The sequence below is a fragment of the Podarcis liolepis genome (assembly GCF_965112155.1).
Source record: "Podarcis liolepis genome assembly, chromosome: 14".
Lineage (NCBI taxonomy): Eukaryota > Metazoa > Chordata > Lepidosauria > Squamata > Lacertidae > Podarcis > Podarcis liolepis.
Genome location: NC_139569.1, coordinates 29601316 through 29626280, shown reverse-complemented (window position 1 = coordinate 29626280; position 24965 = coordinate 29601316). Strand labels below are relative to the sequence as shown.

The following is a 24965-nucleotide window of genomic DNA, read 5'->3' as shown; positions in this document are numbered from 1 at the left end:
TCAAGGTTTTGGAAGTGCTTTACATTGGAACGATGGTGACAATAAAGGAATACTTTAAAATAAAAAAATAATAAAAAGATAACCAACAACCAACATGGTAGACATGGAGTATGAACTTCTGAGGTAGTACCACAGCTTGTACTGACCAAGTGCTACTCTACTTTGTTCTGAAAACAAAAGGAAGACACAAGATACTTTGCTTCTTCCCAAAAGACATTCAATTCCGGTTGAGGTAGGTTCTGGATTTACTCGAGATGTTAGTCCAAGTATTTTCATTTTCTTTCTTTTTTTTCAGTAGACCTTCTTGTAGGCCTGCGGTTTTTTTATTTTATCCTTTTTCTTTTTCTTTTTGACACACTCGCTTTGCCTTTAAAATAGTTCGTCGGCAACAAAACATCCTGAGAATTAGAGACAGAGAGACTTGAAACACATCCGACAAAAAATGTCGTCAAATGCACCGAGAAGTTTGGCCAACCAACTTAGCACCTGAACGTTCCCCCCCCCCTCTCTCCCGGAGCTAGGTTAGAGAGGAGGGCCCCATTCCAATCTGTTTTCTCAACACATTTCACAATGGCAGATCTGTGGGAGAAGAGTCACCCTAAAGCTGCCAACGAGGGACTGAACGTTGGTGAACCAAGACGATAAGAGGTTCCCATCTCGGTGTCTTATGGAGTTGGCCAAGGAAGGCGCCTTGAGAAGCCACAAACGCAGTAGCTGTAGAGCAAACAGCTGGAAAGGAATGTACTAAGGAGGCCTGAGACAAGTCAGGAAGAAAAAAACTTCATGGAGCTTCCGCAAGGCTGCCTACCGATATAGATATATATATATTTATATATATATGTAATAAAAAAATTAAGAAACATATCGCAGAAATCTTAAAATTGACCTGAGATTGATGAGTCGGTTTAAAGACATCGCCAGGGGTAGGGTTGGGGGTGGGGTGGGGAGTTGGTGGCTGGCGAGGTCCCATTAAGAGTCTTCAAAGTCTTGGCAATTATCCTTCATTGGTTGGAGCTTGGTTCAAAGCTGGCTCATCTTGGCTGGCGTGGAGGAGGGGCCTGCCGGGGGCCCCCGAGTGCGGGGGCTGGAAGAGGGTGTCGCTCTCCTCTTCGATGATGCTGAAGTCATCCGGCGGAAGCATGGATGTCTGGGTTTCGTCATGTGAGGTAGGAGGAATATGGTCCAGCTGGGAAAGGAGAGTGAAAAAATGGCTATTTGAATGCCCAAGAAGAAGACTGACTGTCCTCTTAAAATTTAATAATAATAATAATAATAATAATAATAATAATAATAATAATAGTAGTAGTAGTAGTAGTAGTAGGAGTTGCCTATCCCAGAACAAATGGAAATCATCAAGGGGCATGGCTTTGTGATAGAATACAGTGGTACCTCAGGTTAAGTACTTAATTCGTTCCAGAGGTCTGTTCTTAACCTGAAACTGTTCTTAACCTGAGGTACCACTTTTGCTAATGGGGCCTCCTGCTACTGCCGCGCCGCCGGAGCACGATTTCTGTTCTTATCCTGAAGCAAAGTTCTTAACCTGGGTTAGCGGAGTCTGTAACCTGAAGCGTATGTAACCCGAGGTACCACTGTACATGCTTTACATGCGGAAGGTCTCAGGTTTAATCCCCAGCATCTCCTGGTAGGACTGGGAGAGTCACTTGGCTGGAAGTCTGGAAAGCTGCTGCCAGTCAGTGTAGGCAATACTGAGCTAGACTGTAGCTTCCTATGAAACTAACGGAGATTATGAACGGCTGTGGCTCAGTGGTAGGGCACCTGTTCTGCATGCAGAAGGCCCCACATTCCATCCCTGGCCTCTACAGGAAGTGCCCCCGACTAAAATCCCAGAGTGTCACATGCCTGTGATGGGCGGGGCCAGAGGTAAAAGTGGGCGGAGCACAGAGTGCCAATTTTACCTTGGTACAGCAGCCTAGCTTTTCTACACGTGCTCACACGCCTCCCTCTATCCTCCAGGCAAAAAAGAGGTCAAGGACACATCTCAGCCAGACCAAGACATTCAAGGAGGGTGCAAAGCAGGGCTGGCGGGGTGTGGAGCCTGGAGAGGGTTCCAAGGGCCAGGCTAAAAGGTGTGCAGGGCCGCATTTCCTCCCTAGCCCCGAGGTTCACCACTGCTGTCTGAAAGTGTGGCAAACAAACAAAAGCCCCCAGTGTCCCTTCCTTACCACAATCTCCTTGTTGTGTTGATCAGGCGGGGGAGGCGAGGCTGGAAAGAGCCTTTCCAGTTCATTCAAATCCAGCTGCTTTCCGTTTGCATCTGGGTTGTCTCTGTCCCTCTGAGCAGATCCGTTCGAGGTCAGGCCTGCAGCATTCCTCTGGCTTCTTGGGACCTGTGGGGTTGACAGCTGCTCCTGGACATCTTTGCACACCAGCAGCCTGTGGAAATAAGCGAAAGACGAAGAACAATAAAACCCTCTCTAGCAATGTACCATCATATGAACAGGAAGTCACCACACTAGACGTCCACGAGAAAGGTAGAGAGTCTGTTTCACATGCAACAACTCCCAGCATCAATTCATTGTGCCTTCAGGTAGAGTCTTTGGGGTTTCAGGCAAAAGAATTTCTCAGCCCTGCTTGGAAAGCCCAGGAAGACCGTAAGCATGTAAGAGATGTCCTCTAGCCCTGAGCTACAGACCTTCCAAATCTGAGTTTCGTCGTCTCCCTACACACAACATGGTTCTAGCAGAGTGCTATGGACTTCATATAAATGGGATGCTTATAGATGTAGACTTTGTTTAGATAAATATATTGACATTTGGAAGGTGTCTATACAGAATATAGGTTATTAATAACCATTTATGTATTAGAACAATAATATTACCCTATATAATAATGTATGGAAATGTAACACATTGTAGTTACTGTAACATATTATATCTTTCTTACTGTATTTTTGCACTTTTCTTCTCCCTCTTTTTTTCTTTTCTATAACTGAAATTCTTTTAATAAAATATAAGTAATAACAAAGAAGTGATGATGGGTATTGCAGACCTATGTTTTATCTCTCTGCCTCCACCCCGACCCCAGGTTCTGAGTTTTCCTTCCAAACTCCCTCTCATTGCAAAGCTTAGTGGGGCAACCCAAACATGCAAACCTCCCCAGGTGGTTTATAATGTGTGGGGACCTGGGAGTTTCATAAGAAAAGTTGTGAGACTCCCAAGGCAGTATATTCAATGCCTTAGGCATCCATCTCCCATCAAGTGCCCTACAGATGTTTTGGACCATAACTCCCATCATCCCTGACCACCAGACGTACTGGCTAGGGCTGATGGGAGTTGTAGTCCAACAATCTCTAGACTGGAGGAGGTTGGCCTAAAGAATGCTTGTCCTGCTGCTCTGGAATATGAAAGCAGTCCACCCATTCCAAACGCAATGAGTGGAGAGAGAGCCATACCTTCCTCGGTACCCAAACATGAGGAAGAGGACACAGAAGATGATGCAGGTGACTCCAATGTGGATCCCAATGATTATCCCAGTGGCCGACGTCTTATTGGTTTGCCCGTCCTTCATGCAGTTGCAAGGTGGGTTCAGCCCTGGGATGAAAAGGAAAGGTGTAAGTGGGAGGCAGGGCTCCATTAGGCATGGAAAGTTGTCAGTACAGGACTGTCTAGGCTGGCTGGTGGTGGCCCTCTGGGTTTCAGAGAGAGAGAGAGAAAGAGTCTCTCCCAGTCATTGAAGATTGAATCAGGGACCTCCTGCACGCAAAGGAGATGCTCTACCACTGAGTTAAAGCCCTTCCCCCTAAAAATAAATTAAGATGCTAATCCTTACAGTTCTATTAAAAAACAACAACCCTGAATTAAATAGGAAGCTGCATTATACTGAGTCCAGCCAGAGATCCATCAAGCTCAGTAGTGTCCACATTGACCAGCAAGAGCTCTCCAGAGATTCAGGCTGGAGTCTTTCCCAGCCCTACCTTGGGGATGGAACCAGGGACCTTCTGCATGCAATACAGGTGCTCTACCAGTGAGCTATGGCCCCCTTCATTCTATGCAAGCTGCCAAATGCTGGACCTCATCTTTTGCAACAGCCATCCTGCAGAGTGAGGACCTCTGAGCAAGAGGGTGGTGGGATCTGGAATTCCGGTGGGTTGGGCCTCTTGCAGTGAGCTGGTCAGGGAAAGGCTTTGAACCCAGGAGCAGGACAAAAACATAGGATGGAGAAATGAGTTAAGGCAGTTCACACAGGGGTGGAGGGGGGTGGGGAGCAAGTAGCAGGCTTGGTAAGAAACATGCAAGGTGTGGGAAGGGGAAAGGAACAGTCAGGGACACAGAGAGGAGCAAAACTGGTGAGTAGGGAGGTGATTAACTGCCCAGGAGAAGTTTAAACATGGCCAGGAAAAGTCAGGCTCCTGTCAGTGGGCAGGAGGTGAAGCACAGCAAAAGGCTAGGCCTCCGCCATTTGGGCCCTTTGTTTTTTCACAACAGAAAGTGGCTCAGAGGAGAACGCTCCAGCCAAGCTCCCTGGCAGCCAATGGGTCGGCTGATGGGAGCTGTAGTCCACAACATCTGGAGGGCACCAGGTTGGCAATAGCTGCAGCACTCTGGTGAAAAGGTATCACTCCACGGGGTAGGAGAGAGGAGGAAGGAAGGATAGCCTGCTGTTATAGAGCCTTCTCCTCCACCTAGTGATTTGCAAATTCCGCATTCTCTTTCCTGCCGCTGTCAGTAAGGTATAGATGAAAGGGAAACCGGCTCTCACTTTCAACTCCAGCAAGGTCCCCCTCCCACTTCGTTGTAACGGCATGACTAATGGTGTCGTTAAACCAATTCCAGACCAGAAAGAAAGAAAGAAAGAAAGAAAGAAAGAAAGAAAGAAAGAAAGAAAGAAAGAAAGCTTTGTCAAGGATCCGCTGCAATTTCCAGCTGAGATTAACATTTACTGTGAAAATAAAAAAGAAAAACAGCAAACAGGAACCTGATCACAAGGGGACGTTGTCCCTAGAAGGATAAGTAAGATGGTTCTCAAACATAAACCGCTTTTAGAAGATGTGTCCCAAAACAAAAGCAGCGCTTGAATACAGCCACAGAGTTTTACCTAAAGCAAGATTTAGAGGGGAATTTGGATGCTCCTGTTTGGGTAAAACATCTAAACATCTATTATTTATTTATTTTATCATTACTAATTAAACCTATTAGCATTTTCTTCTTCTTCAAACGTAACTCAAAGTGGCTCGCAAACTTCAAGCTTGATAACTTGCATCAGAGCAGCAACGTGGGGAAACTTTCAACATACTGATCTCCCTCTCTGTGTGTCTCTCTGTAAAACAACTTTCTTTTCTCATCAACACCCCTCAGCCAGAGCCTCCTCAACTGTCTTCAAAGACCATCTCCCTCAAGGCTGTGCAGGACCGCTTGCCCACTCACCTGTTCTTTCGACAGTCTCTCGAAGGGACACAAAGCGAACAGTGGCATTCCCATCACCATGCTGGTTGTAGGCGAGGAGCTTGACTTCGTAGACTACTGATGGGTCTGGCAGGAAAAGGAAAGAAGAGAGGTTGACCTGTGCCTAAATGTGGTTAGACCTGCTGTGCTCGCTTGCTGTGCACCAGCTAGACTGGTGACTGGGAGCGGCCGCCGAGACATTGGTTCCCAGTATATTTCTGAGCACAATTCAAAGTGCTGGTGCTGACCTTTAAAGCCCTAAACTGCCTCGGCCCAGTATACCTGAAGGATTGTCTCCACCCCCATCATTCAGCCCAGACACAGAGATCCAGCTCCGAGGGCCTTCTGGCGGTTCCCTCACTGCGAGAAGTAAAGCTAAAGGGAACCAGGCAGAGGGTCTTCTCGGTAGTGGTACCTACCCTGTGGAACGCCCTCCCATCAGATGTCAAGAAAATAAACAAGTATCTGACGTTTAGAAGACATCTGAAGGCAGCCCTGTTTAGGGAAGTTTTTAATGACTGATGTTCTAATGTATTTTTAATCTCTTGTTGGAAGCCACCCAGAGTGGCTGGGGAAACTCAGCCAGATGGGCGGGGTATACGTAATAAATTATTATTACATTAAAAGCAGGTTGGGGGAGCCTTTCTACAGCCAGAGGGCCACCTTCCCACTTTGGCAGCATTCCAAGGGCCACATGCCAGCAATAGGCTGGTCCAGAGGCAAAAGTGGACAGGGCACCAGATGTACATGTTACCTTTGGTACAGGAGGCTGGTTTCTACAAACGCTCGTAAGCGCCCCCTCAAGCTTCCGTCCAGTGAAGCAGGAGCTCAAAAATGCTCAAGGAGGATGTGAAGCAGGGCTGGTGCAGAATGGGGAGAGGGATGTGGTCTGGGGAGAGTCCCAAAGGCTAGATAGAGAGGCTGGGAGGACCACCTGTGAGCATCTAAGATGCTCCCAGGTGAGAGCTGGGAGGGTACAACCTTTTCCGTACGGGACAAAACTTAAGATACATCTGTGAGACAGGACTTTGCATTCTTTTATCCTTTCCCTTCTCTTTCTTTCCTTCTTTGGTTTATTATTTTTTGTTTAGATTAGTTTTTTTATTGTATTATGAAAAGTCTTAATAAAATTTTATTACTGGCGGTGCAAAAAGAAAGAGTCCTCTCTAAGGAAGGCAAGTCAGATGTTGGAGCCCTGAATGGTGGTGAGGAACAGGGAACTGCAGAACGCAATACTGGCAGGAGTGGAGAAGGAAGAGGTGGGTTTGGCAACTCCAGTGGGCCTTCGTTTAATCTATTAATTAAATTTATATTCTATCCTTCCCTCCTTCCCCAATGAACCCTGAGGCGCAGGGTTCTAACATTTTCTCAGCAGCGCTAGGGACTAGTTGCTTGACCCTTGTGTCTTTTATGTTATCACACTCCCTCTGTATTTTATGAGAATCTGTATTCTGTTACGTATTCTTGATTACGTATTTAACTGTTTTGACGTTTGCTTTGCACAGCTATTATGCTACATATTGACATTTTCGTTCTATGTCACATACCACCTTGTAGCCTTTTGACAAAGGGCGGTACATAAATTTAACTAATAATTGTAATAATGGAAATGATGCTCACCGAGCTGAGTAATGTTGCAGGATGTGATGTTGCTGGCCAAGAACATGGGCCCAGTAAAGTGGGGAAGGTGGACTTTGCGGTAGTAGAGCTTGAACCCTTCGTGCTGGCCCAGTTTGATGGAGGGCTCCCACGTGGCCTGGATGGTGGTGCTGTTGAGGACTTTGATGAAGAGTGAAGGCATGGCTGGCACTGGAACAAAGCCACAGAAAGAGATATGGTTGGTTTTGCCCTTTGACTCCTTTTTTTACCCCTTTAGTTCCCTTCCCTTGGATTCCTTATAAGCCGGACGAGCCATTCTCAAAGCCCCTCGTGCTTTGGTTTTAAAAAAGATGAAGGCTGAGGCTGATGGGAGTTGTACTTCAAAAATCTGGAGGGTACCAGTTTGAAGAAGGCTACATAAATCAACCACTGGCCTTGTGATGTTTCTTACCGTAGTCAGCCATGGTTTATTCTGAACCAGTGACCCTCAAATGTGGGGTAAAGGTAAAGGTAAAGGGACCCCTGACCATTAGGTCCAGTCGTGACCGACTCTGGGGTTGCGGCACCCATCTTGCTTTACTAGCTGAGGGAGCCGGCGTACAGCTTCCGGGTCATGTGGCCAGCATGACTAAGCCACTTCTGGTGAACCAGAGCAGCGCACAGAAACGCCGTTTACCTTCCCGCCACAGCGGTACCTATTTATCTACTTGCACTTTGACGTGCTTTCGAACTGCTAGGTTGGCAGGAGCAGGGACTGAGCAACGGGAGCTCACCCTGTCACGGGGATTCGAACCGCCGACCTTCTGATCAGCAAGTCCTAGGCTCTGTGGTTTAACCCACAGCGCCACCAGCGTCCCTTCAAATGTGGGGAGCGGCTGTCAAAACGGTGTTCTGGACACACTATGGAGCTCAAAGGGGTTTTCTAAACACAGGGGCAGATCCAGCAAGGAGACTGACTTGTAAATTAAACGGGGACAGAGGGGCTGAGCTAATGATTAACAGCACCTGCTCATCCATGACAGGAGATGGAGCTTAAGGTCTAAACTTTTGTTCCATGGAAGCAAAGTTGTTGTTTTTCAAAACACACCCACCCACACTTTAGAGCTTTGTGTGGTAGGATGATGTAGAGCATTGAAGAGGTATGTGTAATTTATGAGCGTGCGACAAGACCTGCAGCCCTTAACTCACAGGAAAGGCAGTGCCCTGACTTCTCAAAGCTCCAGAAAAACATGAACTTTATGAGGCAGAAAGCTACTGCCTTGAACTGCAAGGTTTTAGGTCAAAGTTTTTAAAGGTTTTAAGCCTTGTCAATCTCTCCGCTTGAAAAAGGAGGAGGCCAGGTTAATGGGTTGTTCTATCCTAGAATGGTGAGCAAAGGGATCTGGAAAGATGGGGCCATTGCTGGGTGCCAACCATCTCAGGGGTTTTGTGGGCCCTTTGCTCAAGTCATCCACAGCTGGCAGGGCTTCTGTGCAACCCTTGCATTACAAAGAAGGTCAAGCTCTGTTGGCTTTTATGCCATTATAGGAATTTTTAGTACTTTGGTTTTACGAGGTCTTGTTGTACTGCAGGTTTATTGTTGGGTTTGTGTATGTTTGGATCATATATTGTAAGCCGAGGGCTCCTTTGGGGGCTGTGTGGCATGACTGAAATGCCAAAATAATTGAAAAAGGAAATAACAAAAATGTCACAAGCTGCTGCTACAGTGGCTTAACAATGTAGCAGCTATTTTGCATCCTACTGGCATCCGTGACCTATGATGGAAAGACCCAGGCAGACTTCCTGCAGAAATCCTAGCCATTTTGGTTGCATGTATGTCTCTCCTTGTGATGGCTCATGCAACTTGGTTCACTTGCTCGAGCCATTTGGGGCGCTCTGCTCTGCTCCTTGTTGACACATGGGTTGCTAACTCCTGCTTTCTGAGTTCACTAGTGAATCTGCATGCTTTGTAATTCCATGTAGCCTCAGAACCTCGCATCAGATACAGCAGCCACCAATCTGTGATCCCCTGCTGTCATTTAAAAGCAGACAACAACCAGCAAACAAATTTCTAGTTGTTAAGGTTGCAAAGGAAGAAACTTGTGCTGGTGGTAATAAAGGAGACAATAATTTCTGAAGTTCCAAGTAAGAGAAGGGCTGTAGTTCAGGAGCACAGTGTCTGCTTTGCACCCTGTTTCAGCACCCTGGAGTTTCAGTACCCTGGAGAGCACCTCACCCTTCCACATGTCCAGCAGTTGAGTGCAGCCCTTTTCAGGAAGGTCCTAGGTAGCACACAGCGGGTACCAGATTGCCCCTGCAGGCTCTGGCTATGCCACTGAACCTCCTGTGTGTACAGTGCAACATCCATAAAGACTGAACATACAGCTGCGCTTCACAGGAGCAACTTACCAGCTGTGCAGATATTGGGAGCAGGAGCCGTGAGGAGTTTGATGGGCAGGCGAGAAATGTACTGTAATTATCTAGTTATTTATGATTTACTGCACTGCATTTATATCACGCCTTTTTCTTGTTCTCCAAGGTGGCATACATGGTTCTCCCCCTCCTCATTTAATCCCCACAACAACCCTGTGAAATAGGTTGGACTGAGACACACAAAGTGGGGATAGGAGTCTTGGATTCCCAGATCCTTGTCTAACACACTAACCACGACATTGCACCGGCTCTCTATAATATAATAGATTGTATCTTGCTATTAATAAAAAAAAACTTGGGCCACTTAAAACAAAAATTAGCGGATTACTTTAGAAAAGGGATATGAATAATAAACACATCAGAAATTGACATGAATTTGGGGTGTGAAATTGATATGCAATGGAAATAAATTGAACCATGGGACATGAAAATGATTTATACCCAATCAGACCATTGACCCATCTTGCTAAATGCTGTCTGATCTGACTTGCAGGAGATCCCTGAGAGCTCAAGCAAGGGAATTTCCTGGTCTTGCTCATAAGAGGCTTTTATCGAGAGGTGTCTTGATCGGACCTGGGACCTTCCAAATGCAAACTGGGTCCTCTGCCACTGATCTGAGTTCCCTTCTACAGCCTAGCAGGATGATGAGCTTGAACTTCCATTTCTCTTCGGCCCTTTTATTCCTCCTTACCTTCGCCTAGCGTGCTCACCACCACGACGTCAGAGGCCTTGCTTGCCCCCCGAGAGGTATAAGCCTTTATATAGAAGCTGTAGCTCATGGAGGGCTCCAAGTCAGTCACAAGCTGCTGGAATGTGTTTTTGCTGACGGCTTCCTGGTACTCCATCTCCACAGGGTCTGAAATGCAAGGGGAAGGTGTAAGAACATAAGCAGAGCCTGCAGGATCAGGCCAAGCAGGATCTAATCAGCATCCTGTTCTCACAGTGACCAACCAGATGCCCCAATGGGAAGCCAGGATGCAAGACTTTTGTATATACTTATATTTTATTGAAGAATTTCAGTGGACAAATAAAGTGAAAGAAATGAAAATGAAAATGTGCTTGGAACTGAAATACAATATGATATATAAGTAATGTTATTATTACAAAGCTATACAATCATTAACACGCCTCTATAATTTTTATAAATGCATTCCAAATACCATGATATTTATCCATGCACAATCAGCTTCTTCTTCTTCTTTTAATGTTTTTATTTTATTTTGACAAAGTAATAATCATAAATAAATAAGAATAAAAATGTGCACCCCACCACTGAGACCGTTCCATTGTAACTACCCAACCTCCCAAAATTTCAACACCTCTTGCGATGGTTTGACCCCTTTCCGTTTTAACAGTACATATTCTACAAACACCCTCCATATCTCCTCAAAATCATTTCTCCTGCATATTCCCCATCTTACCTTAATGGCACATGTTAATTTATCATTAATAGCTGTATCCCACAACTCTTTATACCGTTCTTCCATTTTATAGTCTGCTTGCCCCTTCCACTTCCTAGCTAGCTATCATAATTTGTGCAGCTGTCAATAAAGCACGGTCAGCTTCTAAAAGCAATCTGTTCCTAGGTTGCAAGACTCTTATTCTATCCACTGATCAAAGCAAGCATGATTTCTATTTCAGATATTGGGAAAGCAAGACTTGTGATTCCCAGCGACTTTCCTTCAGGGCAGACTGCCTTTTTGACATCTCTGAAATCCATCTGGATTTCCTCCTGCCATCCAGCCGTCCAGATCCTGAGCATAAGAGCACCCTCCTCTCCATCTGGTACTGTTCGCAGCTCTCAAAAATCTAGCTACAGAGAGTGAGGCAATGTTCCAGTTGTAGTTTGCCAGCCCCAGGATGTGGCACAATGGCAGAGGTGTGCCTGATGCCACTCTGTTCACTGTCAGGAGCTTGGCTCTGCTCCCTTGCTTCCTGCGTCACCAAACAAGGCATCCTGGTGGTTCCAAGCCACAGACCTAGTCTCTTCCCAGGAGACAAGCGATCCAGGAAGGTCGCCTGGTGCCAGGGTGAAACTCAAGATCTGGGAAGCTAGTCGTGGAGGGAAAGTCTCCATCTGAACTCCCAGAATGCTGGACTGTTGTCTTCTGCTTGGAGGGAGTCACTGTGTCATAGGCTGTGGGGTGCTGGACCTCGCCACTAGATGTCAGGGCATGTCTACACTACAATCATGGGTATTTATTTATTTACTTTATTTCCTTTCTCGCTCTCTCGCCCCACTTCCCACCCTTAGCAATGTCAGCTTACACATGATGCCAGCGTGATTAAAATAAGATAGGCACAGGAGAGCCAGTGTTCAGTGGTTAGAGTGTCAGAGTAGGACCTGGGAGATCAGGGTTCGAATCCTCACTCAATGAAGCTCACTGGGTGACCCTGGGTCAATCAGTCACTTGAAAACCCACCCTACTTCACGGGGTTATTGTGAGGAGGAGGAGGAGGAGGAGGAGGAGGAGGAGGAGGAGGAAGAGAACCATTTGTGCCTCCTCTTTGGGGGAAAGGCAGGATATAAATGTAATAAATAAAACAATGAACACATGCCCCTGAAATGTAAATGGGTGACCTTAAACCAGTCACCCAACTCCCAGGCCTAACCTATTTCATAGTGTTGCTGTGGGGATTTAATGGGTCTCCTCTGAGGAGCACTGGCACTGGCAACCCAGTATGATTACATTGATGATTTGTTTATTATAATTATTGCATTTATATCCCACCTTTTTCTCCAAGGAGCTTGCGGTGGCATTCATGGTTCTCCCCTTCCTCATCCAATCCCCACAACAACCCTGTGAGGTAGGTTAGGCTGAGAGGCAGCGACTGGCCCAAGTCACGCAGTGAGCTTAATGGACAAGAGGAGATTTGAACCCTGCTCTCCCAGGTCACAGTCCTACACTCTAACGATTACGTCACATTTTTAACACTATTGCTACAACTGTGAGCTGCATTGAACTCAATATTGTTGTTGGAAAAGAGACATGCAAATATTAAACAAAACAAAACCACGGCCCTGCATCCTGCCCCGTGAGAATTTCACCGACATTTTACCTCCCCTTTGACAATTTTTGAAGGCAGCTTCCAAGGAGGAGCAATTCCAAAGAGCATCTCTTTGCCTATTGTTCCATCCTGGAGGTCCCGACAGCTGGGGGGAAGGTGTGGCCTACAAGAGAGCAGTAACTCCAGAGGCTGAGCCTCACACTTTCCACCAATCAGGATGGCCCTCATAGGCCCCCAAATTACGCAGCTGCCCAGTGCCACAGAGACCACCTTTACCCTAAAGACTGAAAGAACAAGCCTTGTGGCCACTTCTGAGCTCATTGCCACCACTCCTGCCTATAATTCCTCATTGGAGGTGATCACCAGCGTCCTTCCCCTTCCCACTCCCACTCAGCAACCCACCAAGGTTGGGCCTGTGGTGGCACTATACAGCTCCCTGCCCCCTCACAACCACCCCTGCCATGACAGGACATTGTGGAAAAATTTTCAGCACAGCACTCGTATCAATGCCCAATGGACTGTTGCCGCCTCACCTGCTGCTCTCCTGATGTGTAGGACGTAGCCAATGATCTCCTTGGTGTTCTGCAGAGGCTCACTCCACAGCACTTGGATGGTGGTGGCCGAGACGGTCGTGGCTCTCACCTTCTGGGGCGGGCCGGGCAGCCCGTCGGCCCACAGCACCGTCAGCCTGGCGCTGGCTTGGGTGGAGCCAGCACTGTTCTCCGCAATGCACTGGTAGATGGCCTCGTCCGCCTGGCCAATGCTGTAGATCGTCAGCGTGCTGTGGGGAAACCCAGCAAGGCCATCGGGATTAGCGCTTTCCAGCAACAAACCTAGAAATCCCCCAGCCCTTTCTCCCTCCCTCCCTCCTTTGGCCAGCCATATCTAGGTTAATCCTGATGTGTCTGAAGAGGATGTAATGAAAGGCTAAGGCTGCTTAGTGGGAATTTCACTACAGCTCCTCCCTCTTTTGGCTCTGGCAGGACTGGAGAAAATGTAGAGGATTGTTGCCTGGGATGGAAACCCGCAACCCAGTCGGGAAGTACCATATGGATTATGTTAAAGGCCAGGGGGAGGGGGGAATGAGGAGGTGATATTGGTGGTGGCATTATCCAGCTCTGATAATCACATGGCTCAGCTCTGCCTTGCATTAAAGAGACTAGAGCCACAAGCATTTAAAATCTCAGCGGGAAAGGGCAGATTCCCAGAGGAAAAATAGGAAAGTGGCCATTCATACGATTGTGTTTTGCACCTGGTGGATGTGCCTACAGTGCAGCAGAGTACACATGCAGCATACATATGCACAGCGAGACACCATGACATCTGCATCAGGCATGACTTCCTATATACATAGAAATGGAAGGCTGTCGTCGCACAGCCCCCGTTGGAGGATTTCTAGTGCTGCATTGCAATCCTGGATTTGAATGAAGAGAAACCCGAAAGGTCAAGAAAAGCTAGCTCAGTAGTTGCATGGGGTGAGAAGGGGAAGCTGTGGGAGGAATTGGGGGGGTGGCAAGCAGAGCAAGCAGGGACACAGCCCCTAATATACACATAAAAGTACATATACAGTCAATTCAGATGTTGCATCACGTGTGCATTGAGGCAGGTAGCCCCCCCCCCCCCAATTTAAAAATCATGATCACAGTATTACATTTGTATCCCACTTTTCCTCCAAGGTGCTCAAATCATGGCTTTCCTTTGTGTTCCTAAGTGTGCAAAACACTTCACGTACATTGCCTCAACAACCTTTACAGCAAGGGTGAGAACATTAGGCTCACCAATATATTGCTTCCAGCTCACAACGTTCTTCCATAGTGGATCCTAGCTCACATCAACCTCAGCAGCCAGCATGGCCAATGGCTTGAGACAATGGGAGATGGAGAACAACATCTGGAGCAACATCTGGAGGCCCACAGATTCTCCCCCCCCCACTGTACAGGGGTTCCCCATTGGCGTCCATGTAACCCACCTGGAGGGGGGAGGGTCTGTGGAACTATTCACATAATAGAAACTACCATAGTAATATCAAAACTTTCAAAAGCAGAGGGATCCTTGGCTTGGCTTTTGAAAAAGAGGAGGTCCGAAGTACGTAGCTAATTGGGAACCATTGCACTGAAGTCTAGAGACAGCAGTGGAGAGAGTCCAGTGATCAGGGGAGCCATGGAGGCAGGTTCATGGCTGGCCTGGGGTTGGAAGTGGAAGCTTTCAGCTCATCACTCGTGCTCTCAAGCACTCCATTACCTGAGCTGGCTGAAGGGAACTGCCTGCTTTGCAACTGCTTCCATCCCAGTGGGAGGAATAATTAAACCAAGCTTCACAAAAATCAGCGCCACACTTGACTATTGATGAAAGCCTGAACAAGACTATGCCCTCCTTGCCAGCCACTGCATGTTTAAAAACACATTTTCCACTTTCAGGCATGGGAAGAGTGGGCCAGTCAACAACCGCTCTGCTTTTTTGCAAGTTCTGACATGCTTGCTTTGAAAAAATCAGGCTCAGAACAAAGAGCTTCGAACAACTGTGATCAAACGCTTTGCAAGAAATCACAAGCGACCTTCCAATACTTGATCTCCCAAAGGTCTCCGAGCCCCTTTATCCACACCGTGTCGTTCCCTATATTCTGATTGCAAGGAGCAGGCAGATTCTGAAGCTAGAATTAAATGGTGCTGAGCTTGCTCAGACCCCAGTGTGGCAGCTCAAGGAAAGCTGCACCTTTAAATTTGCTCAATCTACTCACGTCACAGCGTAATTGCTACTGGATTAAAATGAGCATACTTAGAATCATAGAATCACAAAATTGTAGAGTTGGAAGGGACCTCGTGGGTCATCTAGCCCAACCCCCTGCAATGCGGGAACCTTTTTGCTCAATGTGAAATTAAGGGTCTCATGCTCTACGAACTGAGCTATCCCCCAGGGGAAGCTGCCTTATACTGAGTCTGGCCCTCAGAACATCTGGCTCAGTATGGTCTACACCGACTGGCAGCAGCTCCCCAGGGTTTCGGGCAAATAACTGTTCCCTAGCCCTACCTAGAAATGCTAGGAATTGAACCTGGCACCTTCTGCATGCCAAGCAGATGTTCTCCCACTGATCTGGCACTGCACATGCCCCTTTGCAGCCATTTCCTGGCTACACACTGTACGATGAAAAGAGGCAATTTGTCCCCACAAATGCTTCCTTGTCACTGGGGCCAAAATTTGGACCTTTCTGCCTGCTGGTCCATTCTCTCCTGCTCTGCAAATGCCCAGAACCACAATGACCGACGAACAGATGCTTATTCTACCCCCCTCCCATGTGCCAAGAGTCCATGTTTCCTTGGAAACGTTAGCAAGAGGTTTGGCTGATGGGGTGATTTCGGTGGACTGGCCATAAGCTCTCCCCATTGCCACAGATTCAACATATCTGATTAAGTTGCCAAGAAGACAAGAAGGAAAGAAAGGTCATCAGAGGCTGAGGGATGAGGTTGGGGACAGGAGGTCCCTAAGCCTCTTCTTCACTCAGGGACAGATGGAGGGATGGAGGAATCTGTCAATTTCAGTTTCTCTAATCTTATGTGCAGTTCATATCAGTTTGCACGCATATATATATATATAGTCCACATGAAAATCCATCAGCATTTTAGTGAGAAGTTTTCCTAAAACACATATTTTGGCAACATAACTTCCTCCAAATGTAATTCATTTCTGAATATTATTTTCACTAATATATGCATGTTTGTGCATTTTACCTTAGAATTCAGGTGTGTTTTTGTGCACATTACTTGGCAAGAGAACATCACTCCAAAAGTCGGAGTATGGCTATGTTTCGGTTTGCATATTGTTTGGAGAAGAGGGAGTTAGGTAAAGGTAAAGGTAAAGAGACCCCTGACCATTAGGTCCAGTCGCGACTGACTCTGGGGTTGTGGCGCTCATCTCGCTTTATTGGCTGAGGGAGCCGGCATACAGCTTCTGGGTCATGTGGCCAACATGACTAAGCCGCTTCTGGCGAGCCAGAGCAGCGCACAGCATTCCTGCCAGAGCGGTACCTATTTATCTACTTACACTTTGATGTGCTTTCGAACTGTTAGGTTGGCAGGAGCTGGGACCCAGCAACGGGAGCTCACACTGTTGCGGGGATTCGAACCACCAACCTTCTGATCGGCAAGCCCTAGGCTCTGTGGTTTAACCCACAGCGCCACCCGTGTCCCCCAAAGAAAAAAAGTTAGGTAGGTTCACCTTTAAATGCACAGTTGTCTCCAAAAGCCCTCGAGGGGGTGGAGCAGGGCTGCCAAGGAGTGCAGCCTAAGACAGTTGTGAGTGGCAGATGGAGAGGTCTGGAGGGTTGTATATGGGGAGGCTCCCAACTTCAGCTTCCATTGGGAGTGTCCTGTGAGCAGAGTTCTGCTCGTGGAATGCTACTTCAGAACGGGGGTGGGCACTTTCATTTATCTCTCTTCCTCCCTGCATTCCTTTTGCCCCTCAAAAACCTGCTCTGGAGAGCAGGGCTGTATCCAACACAGCTCTAAGCTAAAGTCACTTAGGAGAATCCTTGTTCTGCTAGCAAAATGTTTTGTGCCTGTGGAACATGGCTGCAAAAACCATAAGCAGGTTTCAGGGGGCTGCGTAACAGACATGCACCACCAGCTGCACTCTAAGTTTCCGTTCAAGAGGAAGAGAGCTCTCAAGCGCAAGTCCTGCAACACTAGGAGACCAAATCCTCACAAATGTGGAATGAACACTGTGTGGCACTTGTAAAATTGCAAGCAGGCACAAATAATATGAGCGTTTGGAAGAGACTGGCAGGTGGCAGGGCTCCAAAAAAGAGAGAAAAGAGCGGGGTATCACCTTCGTCCCAAGGGCGCCCCCTAAAGGGCTTCCCAGACACAAGAAGCACTGCAAGAAATTTGCCATTTCCATGCGGGGGTCACTCCCCCCCCCCCACGTCAACAACAAACCTTAATTCTCTTTTGTGGGGAGGTGCAGAAGGCCTAAGGGGGAGGGGATGGAATCACAGACATTACGCCAAGCCTTTTTGCAAATCAGTCAGGTTCTAATTTATGCTCAGGCACCATCTGGCGTGTGTGTGAAACTGTCTCCATGTAAAGACGACCAGCCTTCATGTTTGGGGTGGGGGGGGGTTGCTAGGTGTGACAGACATGATAGAGCAAAGAGGTGCCCTGAGGCTGTCAAGGAGGGGGGGGGCAGCCTCCTCTGTCATTGTCAGCTGTCACCCCACCCCAACAAAGGAAATGTTGCTGCTTAAAAAGCAGCTTCACACATTATGAAGAAACAGAAGCAGAGGAGAGCACGGAAGAGCTGAAACTCAGCGCAATTGCACCATCTGAAACCACAAGAAAGATGCTTCAAAACCACTTTGGGTGTCCAGTTTCGAGTACCAAGAAAGCCAAAAATGAGTGGCGAGGAAATTCTGATCCAGTGTCCAAATGTGGCCCTCCATATCTTTCTATCAGGCCCTCAGGGCTCTTCACAAGCCATGCCCCCACCAGGCCTGCTGCTCTGTGGAAGAACCAGCTACTGCCTCCTCCATCTGGGCCAGGGAGGAAAGGAAGGCTTGAGGCTGGTTGATGCATTTTTCACACAGAGGAGAGGGAGATTTCCCTTTGCTACAGCTATCCAAGATGAGTAATTGCTCCCCTTTGAAGCAAAGCCCATCACTCTGGGACATCTGCTCTCTCGAAGAGCCGGGCAGGTAGTGGCATTCACAGCCTGCCTATACTGAAGACACATTCAGGGAGCCGCCGTGATGTCAATCAAACCTTTGCACAATGACTCTGACAGGCAGGGACCAAAGAGGGAGAGGAGGCTTTTGGAGATTCACACTTGGCTCCACGAAGGTGGGGGCCGCAGCCCCAAGAGAGAGAATGGAGGGGGGGGGAGAGAACGGGTGTCTCCAGCCATTCAAAGAGAGCTCTATTCACAAGCTGTCGCTTCAGCCCGCAGGCAATCAAGATGACTGATCTCATCAAAGGTCAGCGGACCAGAGATGAACTTTCGGAGGCACCGCAAGGGAGAGGAAGCCAAGGAAAGAATGCAGAAGGACACGGGTTCAGCAGCACAACCGAGGGAGCAAACAGGCCCACCTGCCAAGCTGTGAAAAACACAGGGGGCCGCGGACAGAGAGGAAGGGTGCCCCAGAAGGTGCGGTCCAACTGGCTCATGCTAGCGGGCCAAGTTTCATGCCGAAAGGGCAGCCTAGCGGGTTGAAGATGGGGCTGTGCGTACGCTGCATGAAATGAAAAAAAGAAATCCTATCCCTTCGGGGAAAGCTGGCTTCTGCAACATACATATATTATGCAAATCTTGCAAATCAGCTCGATCCCCAGATTTTGCATAACTATGCCACCTTTGCTACTTTGCATAATTTATTCTAGTTTTGCTTGTCATGGAAAGAGGGCGGGAGCTGCAGAGGGCACTGAGGCCCCACCGTCACCCCCACCCCCCAGGAAATCTCACCCAGCTTCTTCTCCCTGCTCCAGCACCTGAATACTCGCCATGTTTTTCCAAGTCTCTCTTTGCAACCAGAAGAGCTAGAAACTTTCCCATTGTAAAAAGCAAAAGCCAAGATTCTGAGGAAGCTGGATCCTGTTACTTCTTCTTCTGTCAAAGCTCTCTTTACTACTACTACTACTACTATTATTATTATTATTATTATTATTATTATTTGACCTTACAGGATCTGAGGGTGACTTGATGCATATAAGGAATCCTTCACTGGTTATGGCAAGCAGTGGCATAAAAAGAAGAAGAAGAAGAAGATTTGTATGGCTGAAGTCCCCCTAGGAAATGTTCAGTGTGGTGTAGTTAGGAGCGGTAGTCTCGTAATCTGGTGAACCGGGTTCGGGTCTCTGCTCCTCCACATGCAGCTGCTGGGTGACCTTGGGCCAGTCACACTTCTCTGAAGTCTCTCAGCCCCACTCACCTCACAGAGTGTTTGTTGTGGGGGAGGAAGGGAAAGGAGAATGTTAGCCGCTTTGAGACTCCTTCGGGTAGTGATAAAGCGGGATATCAAATCCAAACTCTTCTTCTTCTTCATTGCCATGCCTGGAAGAGCCACGATGCCATAGGTTGTACCCAATGCTAATCCTACTCTTGCTTTGCAAGGGGTTGGACAAGATGACCCTTTGCGCCCTTTTCCACCTAAAGTCAGGGGAACCAGCTTGGTGTCGTCCAGGGGTTGCTAAACTCCCATCATTGCTGTCCACTGGCCAAGCTGGCTGTGACTGATGGCATTTTGGGTCCAGTAATATCTGGAAGGCTAGTGACTGCCCACCCTTAGATTACAGCAGCATGGACCATGATGGCTAAAGCAGCAAGATATAATATGGTGCCCTCCAGGTGTTGATGGACGACAACTTCCATCAGGTGTGTTGCCTCTGGTGCTGAGTGATCTCAAAGAAAGACATTCAAGAAGCGACCAGTGAACATTACGATGACTGGGGAAGCAGAGCGTTAATAGGGGAGAGGTGGGGATGGGGAAGAGTTGTTCATAAGGTGCTAGTTTATGGAAGAGAGCAAGTCCTTGGCCAGGGCTCAGCGTTGCTTTTTGGCAGAATTAATAAATAATACCCACTTAATTACCATTTTGTAAATACAAGGAACACACACACACACACAAATCAATATCAGGAGTTATCTTTGCATCGAGATGGTTGGCCTCTGCTACATGCCGTTGTGGTAAATGCATCTTGGCGATATAGACCCTTTAAGATAATTTATTTCTTCCCTGCAGATGACTCACCACCACCACTGCTCAAAGCAGAGACACACGGCCCTTGATGTGCACAGAGCAGGCCAAAATAAAGCAATGCACCTTTGTTCTGTTACATTTTCTCACCTCACACCCCACGGTCATGCTGGCTGAAGCTAGTGGGAGTTGTTATCTGCAACTCTGGCAAGTTAACACATTGCAGAAGGCTGCTCTGAACCTCTTGTCCCAAAAAACCCCCAACAAACTTTCCCCATCATCCTTGGTCAATGGGCTTGCTGTCTAGGGCACTGGAGAGGCCAACTACAGTTGGAGGTCTGTAGGCTTCCTTGTTCTTTCTCTCATGAAGAAACCCTCCCTTTCCCCCAGGTCAGGAAGGCTGGAGTTTGGGAGTGAGATGGTGCTCAGAATTATATAGAAGCTGGGAGCTTCCTGGCTCACATGAGAGCACTGTTGCACTCAAGGTTCTGGTTGTGGATTTCCCATTGGGCCATCTGGTTGGCCATTGTGGGAAAGGGGTTCTGGACTGGGTAGGCTTACAAGATGTCATTCATGTGAGCTCTCCTTAAGTTCTTATAGCAATTATGGGGAAAGCTCCAGTTAGAATTTTGGGAAGCGTCCACGGAAAAGGAAAGCCATTGCCTGTGACCCAACACTTTTCATTTAGCTTTATTTTCTTCTATTTGTTATCCAACAAGTGAGGAGGAGATCATTTAGATAATACTGCCAATTAATTAGTAAACAGTTCAATCTGGGGTAGATTACTTCCCCCCAATTTTCATTGCTCTTTCCCCTGCCCTCTTCTAATCAACAAAAAAAGGGGGGGAATCCTTCAGGGGCATTCAGTCTTTTTATTACTATATGATGAGTTTTAATCCAATGAAATTTTCAGTAGGGGAAAGCATGTAATCTAATTAAGAGACTCAGGCTGCAGTTTAGCTGGACTCATTAACTGCAAGATAAGAGATCCCATCATTACAGAGACAAATACCCCCCCCCCCAGTGCACATCCGAAGGCCACTATGCAAACTGATTCTGCTTGGAACGAAATGGGGCTATACCATTTAGTCATGCACACAAGCATGAAACAAAGGGATTTGGGGGAGAGGGAGAGAGAGATTGATAGGAAGGAGAGAGGAAGGGGAGAGAAAGGATGAGGAAAGCATCCCAGGAAACCTGGCTTCTTTCTGCAACTCCTCCTTTCCAATAACATCCAGCACCTCAAAAATAGTTGAAAAGGACTTCTCAGCATCATGGGTTTGGGAATCATGGAGGTATTGGTTGTAGGAAACTTACCCCTAGTATTAAAAAAAGGTAAAGGTAAAGGACCCCTGGACGGTTAAGTCCAGTCAAAGGTGACTATGGGGTTGTGGCATTCATCTCACTTTCAGGCCGAGGGAGTCAGCTTTTGTCTGCAGACAGCTTTCCGGGTCATGTGGCCAGCATGACTAAACCTCTTCTGGTGCAATGGAACACCGTGGCGGAAACCAGAGCGCATGGAAACGCCGTTTACCTTCCCGCCGCAGTGGTACCTATTTATCTACTTGCACTGGCGTGCTTTTGAACTGCTAAGTTAGCAGGAGCTGGGACAGAGCAACAGGAGCTCACTCCATCATGGGGATTCGAACCGCCGACCTTCTGATCGACAAGCCCAAGAGGCTCAGTGGTTTAGACCACAGTGCCACCCGCATCCACTTGGTTCATCTAGGCCCTTTTTGGTATGGAGAAAGTGGGTAGAGGAAAGGTTTGCTCCCTTTCTCATAACGCTCAACCTCTCTCATAGCTCTCAGACTTGGGGACATCCAATGAAGCTGAATGATGGAGGATTCTGGACAAATCAAAAGGAAGTCCTTCTTTAGGCTGCACATAGCTAAACAATGGAGCTTGTTCCCACAGGAGGCAATGGTGGCCACCAACATGGATGGCTTTAAAAGAGGAGTGGACAAATTGTGAAAACAGGATGCTGGACTAGATGGGCCTGATCCAGCAGACTCCTCCTATTTTCCTATGCCAGTCATTTTCAAATTGCATTCTGCAAAACCAAAGTGTTTCTTGGAAATATATTTAAGGCCCTCCTCCATGAAAAGTTAATGCTTATGTATTGCAACAACTCAATCCCGCAAAGGACTGCTGGGTGTTTTCCAGGGTGTTTTCCCAGTTCACCACAGGGTGGTGATGGGAGGGGGTTACAAAAGACCTATAAGCTCTTCTTGAATAGACATGGGGCCCTACAACGTGCTCCAGCACTGTCTGAAAGAAACAGAACTTTGTCATGCTGCACAGTGATTAAGGTGTCAAGAACAGGAGTGGACAGACTTGGGTTCAAATTCTAGCTCATCCATGGAAGAGAGGGCAGAAGTCCCATTGCGCTAGCAGGACTTGTTACGTTGGCTCCCATGAATCATTACACCTGAGTCATTTACAAGGCTGATCGACAAAGAATTGATGCTTTTGAATTATGGTGCTGGAGGAGACTCTTGAGAGTCCCATGGACTGCAAGAAGATCAAACCTCTCCATTATTAAGGAAATCAGCCCTGAGTGCTCACTGAAAGGACAGATCCTGAAGCTGAGGCTTCAATACTTTGGCCACCTCATGAGAAGAGAAGACTCCCTGGAAAAGACCCTGATGTTGGGAAAGATTGAGGGCACAAGGAGAAGGGGACGACAGAGGACGAGATGGTTGGATAGTGTTCTTGAAGCTACAAACATGAGTTTGACCAAACTGCGGAGGCAGTGGAAGACAGAATGCCTGGCGTGCTCTGGTCCATGGGGTCACGAAGAGTTGAACTCAACTAAATGACTAAACAACAACCACAAATACTAGCATGAGCACCTTGACTTGGACTCAGAAATAAACTGGCAACCAATTTTTCTGTCATCTCTTTCTCTGCAGCATGCACCTGCAAGGAGTTGCATTACAAAAAAAACCTGGAGGGTACCAGTTTGGGGGAAATTGCATTAACCTATGCTGGAAGCTGCAATGAGTGGCATTGGTTTTTGCAGAAGCGTTTTCCAACAGGGGTTTAACGGTTTGCTTCCCAACTGCGGGTCAAATTGACCTCCCTTCCCTGCACTTTGAGGTAATAAGTGTCCTTGTGACCGACTTCCTCTGAATCCGGGCCTCTTATCTCACCAGGGAAAGCAAAAAAAAAAGACCAAAGAACCACATTTTCATGCCGTAGTACAGAGTGATATTTGTGTGGTGGAAATAGCAGGCCTGGGTGAGCCTAGTGTGAAAATTACTGGTCAGTGGGTTTCGGTTTCTATGGAAATAACAGGCAACAATACAGAGAGAAATAACAGAGCTGGAGGGATAAACCCTGTAGCTTCATATAATCTCCTTAACGTGATATAACAGTGTTAAGCATATTAACAGATGTGTATGAGCTTCAAGAAAATAATAATAATAATTGTTGTCATGATCCAAAGCTCCTCCAGTGTATTGTTGGGCCTACAAGCATGTGGAGAGTCCTCTGAGGTACAGAAGGCATTGACTGAAAACATACGTTCTGCCAGCCATATGATGAAATGCTACTAAATTAAAGGGGTTCTGAGCATGTAGAGAGTGCCTACCCTGTACCCACAAGGGTTATCACAGCCAGCCCTTACACTCCTGGGTTTGTTGCTAGGGGTGAGGCAGACTGAACTTTAAGGCCAGAAAACGGGTTTCGGGTAGGTAGCAAAGCTTAATAATAATAATAATAATAGGTCTATTAAAAACATACAGATAATAACAATCAAAACAGCACAACAGCAGCCCTTTCTTTAAAAGAAGTCAGTTCCCAGAAGCCTGTTGGAAGAAGGAGGTATTCACCCGTTCCCTAGGACAAGGACCCTTGTACTAGCAGACAGAGAACACTGGACTCGGCCCATTCAGTCTGCTTGGCGTCCCCTACCCAGAGAATCTTAAGATCTACACATAAGTGATTTACCTGTTGTTGTTCTTTAGCTTAATGTGGTCCGTAGGTTCTAAAATCTGCCCGTTCTTCAGCCACGTTATCTGCGGAGGAGGTTCCCCCTGTGCCAAGCAGGTAAAGATGGCAGTGGTCCCCACGGGCCTGGAAATAGACTGCGGGTGCTGTACAAATTCTGCAGGAGCTGCAAAGACAAAGGAAAACATGGGCTCCATTTCTATCATCTATCTATATATCATCTATCTATCATCTATCTATCATCTATCTATCAACTATCTATCTATCTATCTATCTATCTATCTATCTGTCTGTCTGTCTGTCTATCATCTGTCTATCTATATCATCTATCTATCTATCTAGGGGTGGGGGAGGCAGAAAACTAAGCTTATTGCAGAGGTGAATGTTTTCCTGTGCTAGACCCAGATAAATGAATGGGAGCTGCTGGAACTGGCATCATCATGATGCCCAGAGAGATGCCAGGGCCTAAGTGCCCTGGGAGGTGCCTGTATTGGCCTCCCTCTACGAAGAACATTGTGCCTTCAAATACACATGCATAGAAAGTTGCATAAAGAGCTAGAGGGTTATATAGTTGGACTGGCACAGCATGATTTCCAGCCAGTCTTGGCTCTGCCACCAATGACCTGGAGCACTCAGTGGGGAAATAGACAGTGGCCACACACACAAAAACAGTGTGTGCTTCTGATGGCTGATTTTGAGAAGCGTTCCCCTTTTTCTTTATTGCAACCCATTTTCACCATTTGTGGGAAAGCATTATATGAACAAAATTACCAATGAATGAATGGCATGATCTGGAAAGGAATGCCCAGTACTGTAATCCCCAGAGCAGAAGGAAGTGAATTTAGAACCAGCACCATCCCTCCTATTAACTCAGGCAGGGAGTGATGTAGTGGGTCCAGCTAGTGGTG

At 47.2% G+C, this 24965-nt stretch overlaps 1 protein-coding gene across 1 annotated transcript in view; it reads right to left on the bottom strand.

Moving 5' to 3' along the window:
• Positions 1-334: 334 nt before the first annotated feature.
• The window catches only part of IGDCC3 (immunoglobulin superfamily DCC subclass member 3), a 105437-nt gene continuing 80806 nt past the window's right edge, over positions 335-24965 (bottom strand). The window contains exons 7-14 of the mRNA XM_083475057.1: positions 24058-24223; positions 12956-13203; positions 10105-10269; positions 7023-7211; positions 5385-5489; positions 3413-3551; positions 2184-2394; positions 335-1186 (exon numbers count right to left, since the gene is read on the bottom strand). Of these exons, the coding sequence (XP_083331183.1) occupies positions 995-1186; positions 2184-2394; positions 3413-3551; positions 5385-5489; positions 7023-7211; positions 10105-10269; positions 12956-13203; positions 24058-24223 (1415 nt within the window). The 3' untranslated portion in view covers positions 335-994. The remainder of the gene's footprint in view (positions 1187-2183; positions 2395-3412; positions 3552-5384; positions 5490-7022; positions 7212-10104; positions 10270-12955; positions 13204-24057; positions 24224-24965) is intronic.